Source organism: Battus philenor, unplaced genomic scaffold (assembly GCF_028537555.1).
Source record: "Battus philenor isolate CCGP_79_NKW_IND1 unplaced genomic scaffold, ilBatPhil1.0.hap1 SCAF_17, whole genome shotgun sequence".
NCBI lineage: Eukaryota > Metazoa > Arthropoda > Insecta > Lepidoptera > Papilionidae > Battus > Battus philenor.
Window position 1 is genome coordinate 5,119,235 of NW_027181679.1, and position 15,078 is coordinate 5,134,312.

At 31.6% G+C, this 15,078-nt stretch overlaps 1 protein-coding gene across 1 annotated transcript in view; it reads right to left on the bottom strand.

Moving 5' to 3' along the window:
• Window positions 1-4,871, bottom strand: part of LOC137919813 (zinc finger protein 541) — a 225,385-nt gene extending 220,514 nt beyond the window's left edge. The window contains exon 1 of the mRNA XM_068763010.1: window positions 4,814-4,871. Within this exon, the coding sequence (XP_068619111.1) occupies window positions 4,814-4,831 (18 nt within the window). The 5' untranslated portion in view covers window positions 4,832-4,871. The remainder of the gene's footprint in view (window positions 1-4,813) is intronic.
• Between the last annotated feature and the right edge of the window lie 10,207 nt (window positions 4,872-15,078).

Below are 15,078 nucleotides of genomic sequence, written 5' to 3' on the forward strand. Positions count from 1 at the left end.
AAAAAATATAAATTGAAAATTAAAATAAAATATATTATTCTAACAGAAAGTGTAAGGCTGTTATAAAAAAAAATTCTACATTTTTAGATACCACGCGGGTGTAGTCGGTTGTGAAACAATGCGGCCGCATTCATCGCCGGCACGACTCCGGTGTTCATAACAAACGTTTTCATTGCGTTTAGGATAAAATTAAACGGATCGTAAAACTCTAAATGTACACGTCATCGATTCCAAAACGTCTGGAGTGGAAACTAATGCAATAAAAGACACGAGGAACGTGAATTTCGTAGAAATCGGTGCGGTTACGTGATATTTCTTTGGCATGGTTAGGGTTGTTATAAATCTAGCATTTAAATCGCTGCGTTACATTACTACTGTTATACTTTACATTATAACATTAATTTATTTATAACATATATAGTCAATAGTCCTTAATTTGTACACACTTAATTTTTTTACAGCTTTTAATATCCGAAATAATGATTTCATTGCTATAAATACAATTTCCGGCCTTTGATACGAGTATTAAATAAAATTTGAAGAAACAAAAATAAATAAGCTTATACTAGAAATGAAACAATAAAAGTTGTATTAAACTAAAATAAGGCAAGATCTGAGCTCTAACTTATATGGTAAAATAAAATTTACACGCATTTAAAACATAAAACGCATTTAAAAATGTGTATTATAATAAGCTGTCCCAACAGACTGCATACTGTCCAATGTTTCTGTCCTGACGACGTTCAGTAGAAAAGAAATTAAAGTGTTATAGAGCTATCGCTTTATTTTACGATTTAATGCTTTAATAACAAACAATTTTTTTATATTTTGTGTTCAACACTTAATTTACCTTTGATGTTTGAGAGATAAAAGAGAGGTGGAATAATTTTAATGTACTCAGTGGTTTGCACGGGAAAAAATATTTGCTTTTTTAATAATTACTTCCTCATTTTTTCGTTTTTTTAACCATAAGAAAATCCTCGTGATTTAAAGGAAAATGTAAAAAAAAAATTTTCGCCTTGGTGTCGTTCACGAGTTTTGTGCTTACCAATATATTCGGTGAATCATTTTTATTTTTTTAGTCGAAGGTGAACTAAAGCAAACTGATATAATCGAATTCATATTCAAAAATTATTCACTCAACAAAGGATGGATTACATATTAATTGATATCAAGATGATATAGCACGTGTCTAGATAATAAATGCTACAGATCTGAGAAGATCAGGCTAAATAAACTCAGTAGCACCGCATATTTTTTTAAAAAAATAATACATTTAAGAGATTATTATTATTTTTGTATATTACGTAATTCAGTTAAAATAACATTTTTAACTAACATTAAAATTGATTTGTTAAAATCTATCTATAGAAAGCCTTTGGAACATTGTCCAGGGTACTATTGTAAAACATTGAATATAGAAAAATTACTTAATCGATAAAGTCGAGCCCCTGGTATACATAATTTGTTTTCGCTGCTGGTATTTCCATCATTTTTATCACACTTCCCGAGACACAACATTTTCATGTACGTAAGTACCGACTGATCTTATTGAATATTTATTAGGGATGGTGTCCTATCACTGAGATGATGATGATTTAGAAGCATCCGTCACTATTTTTTTTTTCTGATAAAGACACTTTTTGACACAAGTTTACTTAGAATAGATGAACAAAGCTAAAGCGATACAAGGTATCCAAAGCGAGATGTATTTAATTAGATACATATTTATGCCGGTCGGGTGGCAGCCCTAGACTATGTGAATAAACGAGCTAGCGCACAGTTCTGAGTGACGTTAATGGTCAACGCTTCCGAAACAAGGGAACAAAGACCGCATTATTATCCTTTATACACGTTTCTATAAACATAACGTGGTAATAAAATCTTTTGTTTATGCGCACCACATATCTTTTTCATGAAGTTTCGTTTTTTAAAGAATTCTGCCTAAGGTCACTCTGGATTTTTCTTGGATATTATATTACAATTATACACGTTTTTAAATTATTATATTAAAACTTACACTAATACTTTTTATATGTTATATACAATAACTTTTTTAAATTCTTTGGGGAAATTTTATGGGCAGATATGTTAAGTTGTATGTAGTTTTTATAGTAATACATAGAAAGTTTATTTTAGACTTGGAGCTTGTTGTGTTCATTTCCTGTTATTTTTCGTTATAGGTATTTATTACTGCTGTGAAATATTTTTTTACGAATTTGATAGATGTGATCATCCATCCTAATTTTATAATTGTACTCGATAATAAACTAAAGAGAAGGGGACACTACCTGCAAGTTGTTTTAGAGTTAGCATAATGAGGTTTTTAATTATAAATCAAGTATCGAATATTTAAATATTAAACGGTACAATGTATTACAATTAATTTAAAAGTTATAACCAGAGATATTCTCTGTCCTTTCCTTGAATTCGATAAAAGTCATTAGCCGACTATTGCTTAACTGAATCTATTCAAATGCGATGTGATTTGGAATTCGTCCATAGCGAAAGATCCAATACTCGCTAGCGCCATTACGCTCCGCCAGTTTAATTTGGCACCTCGAGCTATTTTAACGCATGAAAAATCTCGGAATAAGAGATGGCTGGTTATAAAACAGAAAGGATCTTGTAATTTTGGACGGGTACCTGTGAATCGTGATGATTCAACTTACGGTTATGTGACTCGATGGTTAAATGTTGAGCTCTAAACGAGCCCGTAGTTAAGAAAAAGCCGTAGACAAGATAAAACACCTTCCGCTTTTCAAAAATAAATGTGTAATAATGCTGATTCGGTAAGATAGATTAACGATGTAAGTAGCTGCCCGATTTTTTAATGGCTCGTTGCAGTCAATTAAAAATAAAACTAATTTCAGAGTGACCATTTTATTTATTGATTTAATATCTTAATTATACACATAATATTTATTTATAAAAACTGGTTATAGCTTACGGCGTTGAAACGTAGGCACTATTCTAGGGCGCATTAGTAAGGTCACAGTTGTCCACCAATCCGCCGTGGAATGGCTATGTGCGATTACGACTACGAGATCGAACGAAAATGCCGACATAACCTGGCGAAATGACATGTTGAAGTGACATCGAGCAGGACACAGGTCGCAGAACATATGGCTGATTGGGCTTTATGGTTCTGAAGAGAACACGGACCGGGAAACGCAACGCAGGGCGTTAAAGTTATCTAACTCGGGATACAAACCAGTTCTATTAGAAATCAGATGTATGAGAACTTCAGCTAAATTGGTGATGATGACAATGATGATTTACAGAAAAAAAGGTTCCTATTCCGTACATTATAATAATGAATGGATAACATTTTGCAATGCTTATAGTGTACGATATTTTTATTTGATCCAAACACAATATTTCGCTAACATTAAATGGTACAATTAGAGGTATAAAAGTATTTTATTTACAATATTCCTCCCAAATTTTTTCCTTCAAAAACCTATCTAACCGGCTTTAACGAGTGTATGTTGCCTGTCATCCTTATATTATCATATAAATATTTTATATCCGAATAGCGCGAAATACATATTCCAAGAGGCTTAACAGGGATAGTGCCAATTAGTGAAATACATAATGGGGCGTGTTTTCACGGCAGATTGACTGAGGGACGAGCAGTAACTGTACGTAATTACGCGGCATATAATAATAGGTTATGTGAAATTGGTAATGCGCGTTGTTCGTATTGAATGCGTAATTATTTTTGTGAACGGTTACGATTGCGGCTTTGCTTCGGCAAATTCTGATATAACTCATTCATTTGGATCTAGTTACTGAAATACTCGCAATAAGCGGTTTTAGTTCGCCATAGGCGCCCACTGCCTGTTTAAAGGTCGCCATAAATACTAATTTTCTTTACAAAGGATCACTTACAGTTTTCACTTGAGTAATTCATAGGAACAATGCCACTAAAGCCTAATTTGATAGAAACTAAAATCAGAATGAGGTCCCCTATAATGATATCCTTATGCTTAAAGCTACTAGGATTTCACATGCGTCGTGATCTGTGAAAAGCTTAAAAGAAACTTTGTTGGTCTTTTTTGTGGTCACTTTTACAATATTTTATCATTTAATAATATCCTTCACACTATTAAAGATTTTATTACTTAAATATAAAAGTGATTGTGCCGAACTCATAATAAGGCGAAAGTTTTAGTATTTTGATATAGACCGTTTTATGATTGACATTGTTGTAGTACGATGGTAACAAAGATAATACGAATAATAACATATACTCAAAAAGGTTTTTTCAAAAATCATCTCAGGTTTACTTTGCCTATAATTTTTTTTAAATATTATTCTAATTTTTAACATACTGTGTATATACTGTATAAACGGCATTTACGGTTTTACATTTAAAAACGTATTGAAGTGGACACATATTTTTAATTTGTCCGCCTTAATATCAGGACAAAAGTCTATGCTAAATACTTCTACGCTCTTTTATGATGCCGTGAATGCTAATGAACACACAGCATTATCCTAAAAACTAATACGTACATACGTACCTAGTACCTATATACTACGGAAATCTCCAGAATCATATAAATTGAATATTTGGAATTAGTTAAGAACGAATTTTACGAAATTCCACAAACCAGGGGGTTAAGTAAGGGCATCATAAGTCATTTAAAAAAATTGCATGTATTCAAACTATGAGTCTTATATAAATTACTACAATATGGCATAAAAACCATTTTAAAAGTTACTAAACATGATTTTTAAAAAATTACGTTTTAAGAAACAGTACTGGCCGTGCTAAGCGAGCGAGGTATAGCTTGTTTGTTCTTACCGTATTTATTGCAGTCATTGCTGACTTGATGTTACTGCGTCCACTACCAATTCATTCTGAAACAAATAATTGTTTTTAATTCATTTGCTTTTATAGAACTTAGAATATAATAATACAGTCGTATAATTTAAATTTATTCCACCTTTGATCCTTATAGTCGAATTTTTCCAGAAGCAATAATGCCGTTACCTAAAGTGGCTTGGTCTTATAAACATAATGTGACTCAAAACAGTCTACGCTGTGACAACTCGTCTTACAGAATATTGAAAGTTAAGAGACATTTAATAAGATATACACTTAAACACCGTAGCCCAAGTCTCAATATCGAAGGCGCGAATCAGATGCGTCTCACGGCGGATAGAATAGACGTGCTAGTCAGCGGGGCAAACGTCCAAGTCCATTAATAAAATTGAATCAGTCGGACATTCCGAAGCACAATATGTGCACGTGCGAGAATAAATAAAGTCCACGGCATTCTGTAGGCCAAAAAGCGGACGCAGACCAAGTCAGGGAATGTCTGACGAGAGCGGACCACTCAGTATACCGCTTCTCCAACACTTAAATCGAAAAGTATTATGTGAATTATAATCGTCTATTCTTAGCGTACGCACGCACTGCGTTACCGCCGCGTATGTTGACATGTCTGTTCCTATTTGAATCTAAATTCATCCGTACACTCGCCTACACAATTCATTACATTTATCAAATTATTCATGCTCCTGTCGGCGAATAAATTTCAATCCTGCGTAACGTCGTGTACCGTCATAAACTAAATAATGAAGACATTTAAGTAATATGGTAAAATATTCATTCAGAACATTTTATACTTTATGTGTTAACTCGAAACAGATTTTATTAGTACCTAGAAGTAACAATACAATATGATTCTTTATTAATTTATTTAAATATTGTGGGACAAACATGCTCAGGATTTCCCTGAGAGATCCAATCAGGAATGTGAAGACAAACGAAAAGATATAAATACACTGGTGTATTGGCAAATTAAAGTGCAGTGGACAGGCCACATAATGCGCAGTGCAGATGACATCCCGAGTCCTAAAGTCGAGTTGAAACCACGGACTGGCAAGCTCAACAACGGAAATCCACTCATGAGGCAGACAGACAACGCCATCTAGTGAAGATACTGAACCGATCTTGGAAAATTATGGCTGAGACCCATGTGGAGCAATAGACGTCGTACAGCTTAGTCGATAATGATGAAAACTAACCACCAGGTGTTATTAATTTACACAGCTACTTTAAATAATCATTTTCAATAACTAAAACTAATATATTTTTAAAAAAAAAATTAGTCAAGCTAGCCGTAATAAAACTTCATGTTAAATAATACATTTTTAAAAAACGAACATAAATGGTCTATGACAGAAAATTGCTCACATGCTTTTGTATGACTAACACATAGAAGTCCCATACATAGATGGCATCAAGGAAGAGTGAACAATTAAGAGCATATGTACAAATGACACTCGTACAAAAAAAAATTAAAAGTTTAAAAAAATATGATGAGAATATATCTCAATGAAACAATTTCGACTGTGAAAAAGGATTACAAAAAGTATTTCTGTAAATACTTTTTATTAATATTTACTTTAACATTGACAATATTTAAAATGTTTAAAGTTTTCATTTGAAGCGATGAAAAAATGACAAGTTTTTCTAGTTTCATACAAGTAGGTCGATGTAAGTGTAGCGTAAAGACTTAAAAAATCATTTGTTACCGTCTATAAGCTGTTGCCAGCTTCTGACGTCGGATGATTGATAATGTTAACTACATTATCAATAGCGAGGAATATCACTTTTAAATATCCTCGGAATATATCTTCAATGTTCATGAAGCTGATTTTTCAACGTTCATTTTAAATAGAGAACAAGATATGACAACAAGATTAATGTAATTTCTACCCAGAAGCTAGTGTTTTGAAAACGTAATATATTTTTTAATGTGACTCGAGCATTGAATGTTATAACAAGATACCTGGAAAATGTAGAGTTCATCTACGCAAGTCTCGTGTATGTTTAGTCAAAGAGTCAAAATAGAAAGTCGTAAATGAAAAACAAACTAATATTTACAAAGCTATAAACGATTATTAGAAGCATTTGTCATTTAAGAAACATGATGATGATTTGCCAAAGCGAAATTAATCATCATCAACGTTATTTCAGTCGTAAGACGTCCGTCCACCTAATAGGCCTCCCTAATAGATATCCAATAGAATGATTTGATATAATGCGACAATAAACAGATATATCCCAAAACACAAGCTAAATCTTTCTATATGCACGGGCGACGACTTTTTTACTTTTTTTATTCTTTCTCCGTCCACGGTTAAAATCCATATAGTCTATAGAAATCAAAGGTTAACACAAAATAATATATTTCTATGTAACACCTCTATTTAACTTGCAACACATTAAAACAAATAAACAAAAATCCTTCAACTACCGACGGCAGATATTAAATTGAAACATTTATTGTTATGGGTTAAATTTTGTATTATATAAGATCGTCTAATAAAAAAACAATTAAATTTCAAAAAAGGTGAACGGGTGGGATCTCAATTTTAGTCTTGAAATCACTTATATACGATTCTTTAAAATGTGTTCAATGTTATGATGTTTCATATCCATGGATTTAATTTTCTTAACGGAACTGTTTTCTTTTAATAACTAACGAAAACCATGTTGAACAATCGTAGCTACTGTACTAAACATCAACATTTATAATAAACAAGGCACAAAAAGGTTGTTTTAAAATTTTGCCTCGCTGTCACAAAGGAGGTAAAAAATATATAACGAAATAAAGACAAAGCAAGTGACTTTATTAAGGCGCGCCCATCATTTTTATCACTTTGCCTGAAAGTTTAATAAAATGAGGACACGACATAAACGCCATGATAAAATTCTACCATTTTTATGTACATGATATCTCCCCATATTCATATATAAAATGAAATTAGTGCGTAATTATTATTACAACAAAAGAATATTATTTTTAATATAGATTTTTTAAATACTTTCTTTAGATTCTTATGATTTTGTGTTAAATACAGTCACCTTTGATATATTTATTTATAATTTTTTTTTATATCATATGTAATATAAATACTATAAAATGACAATTAACGGCATAATCGCATTCTGCGATTTCTAACAGACAACTTTTTATAAGAGAGGTATATATATATATATATATATATATATATATATATACACATGTATATATATATATACATATATAAATAAATAACGACTCAGTACCTAAAGATATAGGATAAAATTCACGTAATATCCACAATAATTCGAAATCAATGATATTTCTTTTAACTGCAATGTTTTGTGACCCTTCGAACCGTAAGGGCTAGTGCTATTAATAAAATTGATTTAATGTGCCCACATTGAACAACAATAGCCAGTTCACCGTCAAACAGAATGCTTTATCTAAACCCTTAGGGAAGAATTTGATAAGTAATTATTGATTAAATTTCACCGCGATTTCTGTAGAGAGAAAAAGTAATTGGTATAGATTAGACTCACTACTCACTATTACTATAACTAATCAAAGCGTTTTTAGTTGCGAGTGAAGCTTGGTAGATTCCTTTGTGTTTAATTTTTAAGGGTTGACTAAGATGATTTAAGTTATCATTTAGATGTATTTCTGTATAAATAGTTTATATGTATAAATGTAGCCATTTATTTATTATTTTATTTATGTTATTAATGTATATTAGATTATTTACAGTAATCACGTGTGAAGAATACCAGAAAAGTCCAATCTGAAAGAAACTAGTATCAGATTGTGCCCACCGATAATGACATCATTAAATTATTAGCCAAAAACGTTCCTAAGATGCCTAAATATTGATGTGATAAGCTTCTTAAATTATTTACGTAATAATTTAGAGAAATTACATAGAAGCGTATTCTAATACTGTACACAATCGCCCAAATAAGAGTTACTCATTTTATGAAAGCTAAAGAAATTTATATCAAGCTTATCAATATTCATAGTTCTAATCTATGAGCAGGTAAATAAGGTCGGAGAAGACCGATTTTCTAGGAAACAACGCTATGCAAAACGCAACTGAAGCATGCATATCACTCGCTGAATAAGTCAATAGAGTCACGGTTAGTGTGGATGCGGTTTAGTTTCTTGCGAAGGTAGTACGAATTCATATCTAGTCTACTGTTTAGCCAATACCTTGACATGATAACGAATAGATGTTAGGCCGAGAGGCACAAAACCGAAGTGACCGGAGCAAAATTAGTAACTATTACAATACACTATCATATAATATCTCTTTCTCTATATCTAACTATGTAGTAATAAATTAAAAAGGCTCCAAAAAATTTGAAAAAAAAAAACTGTTTCGTGTAGTAACGGATATTTAAGTGATAAAACTTTGCTATAAATTGCTCCTCTATTATTAGGTGTATAATAAGTGACCACAAGTGACCACAGATCACGACAGTTTGAATTTTCACACCTTTAAGACAAAAGGTACTATTATAAGGGAGCTTATTCTGATTTTAGTTTCTATCAAAAATTTCTTTTGTGGAACATAATTCAAATAAATGGCATTTTGATAGAATTTTAGGTATAAATGATATTCGACATCACACGGCATAATGTTTACCGGTATTATTTCCGAACACGGTTTTGGCGACCATATTTTTAGGTATCCTATTAAGTAGTGCGTAGAAATTTATAAATTATTTCCACAAATAATGTTTTAATAATTGTCTGTTAGTTTCAATAATTATAAACAATTCATATCGAATGACAAATATAATGTATTGTAAACATCCAATGATCCCACTCTAATGAAGTATCTAATATTGACTTTTATTGTAAATAAAAAATAAATTACGATGTTTTAAATATCTATATGTAACTATTTTAACATCGTAAAGTGCGTATTATTAAAAAAAAAACAAGTCAAATGCAATATTTTCGGTGACAATTATATTTAGAAATAGTATGAAGTCACATAGTATATTTACAGAAACAGAAACGTAATTACGTCAATGGTAAAATTATGCAGCGTAAAAATAACCAGAGACGTTCCTTTTGCTTCGCATATATCATTTCTCAATTTTCCGGGACACTGTTTCCGCTCATAGCGTACCCGGGTTCCAAAGGAGTCCTACATTTAGGGGTCCGGGAGAAAGCCCCGAATATTTTACTATTGGAGGTCGCTTTATGTTTTATTTTATTTTTCACAAAACACTAACATCATAGTATTTCACGCGAAAAAATTCTCGTAATTTTTTCGTAAGATTTTTAGCGCAAGATCCAGTGATCGTGGCGATATTTGGGGGGGTCCTGTACATTGCGTCTGGCGACTGAAAAGAAAAAAGGAAAAATGCTGCGTAATTGCGCTTACTTCCACTAACTAGCCATTACGTAAAATTGCGTATTCAAAATCTTTGACAGTATCCTATTTTAATGAGCACATAGTATAACTTACTTTTAAGCGTACTTTACCCGTACCGATACGTACTATAATTAATTTAATAGAAAAACAAGTAGCGTTAAATTCACTAAAAATTGTAATATGTGGTAATTGTGTTGATTGGATAAATAAAGAAAGATATAAAAGTATTATTTATACAATATCATCGACCAAATGATATCAATTCAATCAAATAATGCGTCATTGGATATAATAATATTTAACATCGGAGATTCTCGGCTCTGACTGAGCTAATGGTCGCGAAGTTTTGCTAAATTCGGACTTCATTTAATTAATTCGGATAATTGGATGTAATACTAGTCAGCGTCAACGAGCCATCAATACGTCAAGCGATACTCGAATTATATCAATCTTGACGTCATCTTCTATTTCTGATTCTAATTACAATTTATATGTACGTAATTATGATTTTGATACTTATGTACATTTTATCCTAGACAATTTTTTTCTTATTAATCGGTATCTCATAAATAATCTCCATTACGTCACTGTCCAGTGACTACGTCCTTTCTGTGTTGTCTGATCTTTATTCTGCATTATTAAACTTTAGTATCTCATATTTAAGTAAATACCGTGAGTAATTTATAACTTTACCACCATTAAATTATGCAGAGGCCTGAGAACCATAGAATACATCAAATTATTTATTCATTTACCGTTACTATATGAAAAAATCTATAAAGTGCTGTTGTAGATTTGTTAGCTTACACTAGTTTGACAAAATATAGCAACATTTTATTTTTTTTGGATTGTATGGATATGTTAATTTCTTACTAAATAATAAGTATATCCTCCGCTGAAACCTAAGTCCTTGTGGTTATTTTCCTTTTCTTTATCCGCTCTTTTTCGCACCTATTTTAAATTATTAGAAGCTTTTTTTTTAACTGGATATTACGAAACAGCAGATTTTAAAAGAAATGATAAACTTCGTATTTGTCATCTAGCAAAAACCTTTCATTTTAACATCTCATAGTTTAAAACGCAAAGCTCTATTTCTATAAACTGACCATTAATTCAAAAATTTATGAATCGGGCTCCAGCTATACCAATACACAAATTTTATATATTCATTGAAATCCAAGAATTCTTAAAGTCAGGTTTTTTCCTGAAGTCAGGTAAAAGGGAAAATAACATAAAAGAGACATTAGCAATAATTTAAAATGATTATGGAGGATCTAACCTTCGTCGAGGCCATCTAGTACAAGATTTAAATAAATATTTATGTAAATCTTGTATAGATGAAGAGAAGCAATGTCAGTAATTAAGTCTTTGGTTTATCGACGGAGCGTAACAGAGTGCAAAGATACACGTGTACTGCAATTCGATGCCCCTCGGGGCGAGTAAAACGGTCAACGTGAGCGAATTGGCGCGTAAACAGGCAGCAGTGACAGTCGCTGGCAATTTGTTTCGGGCTATCGCGAGCGCCGACGCGCGTTTCCATTTCACTACTATATCACGAGAAATATTCGCGGCAGTCGGATGATTTCCAATATTACTCGGTTTTACAAATCAAAATATAAATAAATAAATTTAAGCAAATTAATAAATTGTTTGTTTTATTATAAAGAGAAAGGTAAAAAAATTAAAACTTGTATACAGTTATCGACTATTTAATCAATGATTTCAATTACATCTTAACAAAATAGCCTTTATTTTGTTAATAACGTTTCGAAGTTGTAAGCTATTTACGCTCATATTGGCGCTATGTTCAACATATGGGTAGTTCCACAAAAATAATAGCTCACCTAATCTAGGCAAACAAATAAGCAGTGGTGGAATTTGATTTGTCTTAAAGTAATTTTCAGTTTCTTCTTATAATACCGATAACTTTAGTGAAATAAAGTTCCAGTTAAAAAAGTTATTCTATTTAAAATACTTCCATTAGGTGATCTTAAATAAAAAAAATCAATGAAGATATCCTTATGCGCAACATAATTAAAATAATTAATTGCATACTTCTTTATTACGATCACTTTAGAGAAAATATAAAACTTAGTGCTGCCATACTAAACAAATAATAAAGACATATTAGTAAACCGTGTTTTTCATTAATATTGCTAATTGCAATATTTTTGTAATCACATTTCATACTTTGTATGTTATGCAAACTATTAAAGTTAGTTCGGAAGAAAATAAAATTGGGTGTAAATATTTTAGGCCTATTAAAACCACAATTACAATATGAGGCTGAGTATCCCAGGACTAGGCAGTGAAGCCAAGTTAATCTAAATTATAAATAAGAGTCTGACTCTAAGTTTACGTTAAGTTTTATAGATATATATTTATAAGAGGACCACTGGGGCCAATACAGGAACATGTTACAGAGTTTAATTAGTTAGTGTCCACACCTGTAAACGAAACGGCCTCAAGAGAAACATGATTCGCTGTGGGTCCCCTCGTGCGGCTATCACTCAGCATGCCGAACTTCCAATGGAGCTGCGACCACTCGGAGCGCGCTGGGAAAAGCGCGGTGAATTGCGAATAGTCTTGTTAATGTTGAACCCGCCGGTCGACGCCTCTACATTAGCGTTAATTATCCACGTAAACCTATTAAATCTCAATCGTGTTCAGCTTACAAAACTGATTGTTGTATACACAATTGTACACATACTATACACTTCTATGCATGCCGCAATCGGAAATTTTAATTAAAAATTTTCATCGCGTGAAACATAATTACACTGTGCAATAAACTTAAGTCAGATGCATGTCAATTTTATTTTAAGCATGTTCTAGTCAAACAAATATTTTTATTAATGATATACTGGTTATACTTAATTATAAATGTCGCGTACGATGCATGCCTCTTCTGAGTCCAGGTAAAGAGTTTAAGAAATATTTCATTAAGATTTATGTACAAAAGAGTTCTTGATTTAATGTTTCAGAAAGTACTTCGTTAAGAAAAAGTTACGCGGAACAAATTTGATACCGTACGTCGACTACACTGGCTGCAGACATAGCGATACGTATCCGGGACTTCATTATTGTCAGAACTTCCGTGCGGGTCGAACGTTTCTGATAGATCTAGAACACTGACCTTATTTTTGTTTTTCCGACCCTTTTATAGTCTGCAAAACTTTCCGCTGAGACAATATTTGTTAACATCTTATGTGAATATTTTTTTTACATAAAAATAATATTACTGAAAGGTGCGTTACTTTATAAGTTATGTAATATCATTAAAAAAATAAGAGAAGCTCTTCATACAAAATTATCTCCATTGGGTTTAATATAGTTACTTAAATACTGCGTCCAATTAATAATACGAGTATCAAAAGAGTTACGCAATCTCTTCATGAAAAAAATCTGTACTGCCAATGTATCAAATTTTGAAAAAATTCTACATTCAAAATACTAAGAATCACATCTCTTTTTGTCAAAAAGTTGATTTTTACATAATAGCAAGCGGGTTGGCGATCACAGTGAGGTCTTATGGTACGTAGAGAACGCTGCTTTTTATAAAAGGGCAACCCTATGTTATGCACAAAGTGCTAAATACATATAAAACTCTATCCCGGGAAACAAACCCGTGACCTATGATCGCACTCCTATACCGCAGGGCTACCTCTGCTCTACAAAACTTCTGTTTATGTTTTAGTTATAATTATTCAATCGATTGGTGAGTGACAAGGGTAAAGGTTAATTTACACATAACTGCAAATGAATGACGTTATATCAAATATATACTAACTTTAAGCCTAATATACACAATATGTAAATATTTCAATAGAACATTTATGATGTTAAATGTTATTTATGTTAACATTTAATATTTACTGAATTATTAAGAAAACTATCCGATTTTGAGATAATTTATAAAATAATAAATTAAAATTATTGATGAAAACTATGTGCTTGCAGACAACAGTATTAAACATAACTCCTAAATGTGCTCTAGTACAATATATATATATATATATATATATATATATATATATATATATATATATATATATACACATAACATATAAGATAAACAAATAAATCTGTTTAAATGAATACGATTGATATCATAGGTAATGTGCAGTATGTAAAGACGGCATGGTACACTTTAAATAATCTAATGCATTCAATAATAAATGGTTGTGGATAAATCGTAAATTCTAATGCACAATACGGCCACACGCAAGGCCGACTAGACTGCTACATTAGCGAAATCTATTACAATTTGATCGCTTGCGAGAATCAAAATGCAAAATTGTTAGGCTAACCTGATCTAAATATTAAACCGCATGTTGGCGAATTAGCTACCTCGGAGATAAACCACTATTTAATGAAATACATCGAATAAATGGATTTTCAATTCCAATGTATTTTATTATGCCGTCCTTAAAATATATTATTCACTTAAATGAATTTGTTGAAAATTGATGACTGTACATTAAATTAACTTGTTAAAGCATTTATAAATATCTCTTACTCAATATTATATATTTAAATATACGAAAAGATGTGATAAATGGTCAGGCTACATGATTTTACAATTTCTCAGTCCATAGGGCGTTTTATATCTAATCTGTTAAGCGAAAAAGGAAATTTTGGAACGCAATAAATTGACACGTATAAAATAAGATATCTCGGCCTTGATAGGTGTTTGATGCGGCTTTATTGTTGACTGTAAACAAAAATTTAAACACTTTGTAAACTATAGCCGATACCTCTATACCACTCCTTAGGTATGCACGCGATGAACCGAGGGGAAGTTTGGCCGCTCGGTTCCGATATTCCGACGTCAACGCTTAGGGCAGCGTTCCTGATATTCTTTTTTTC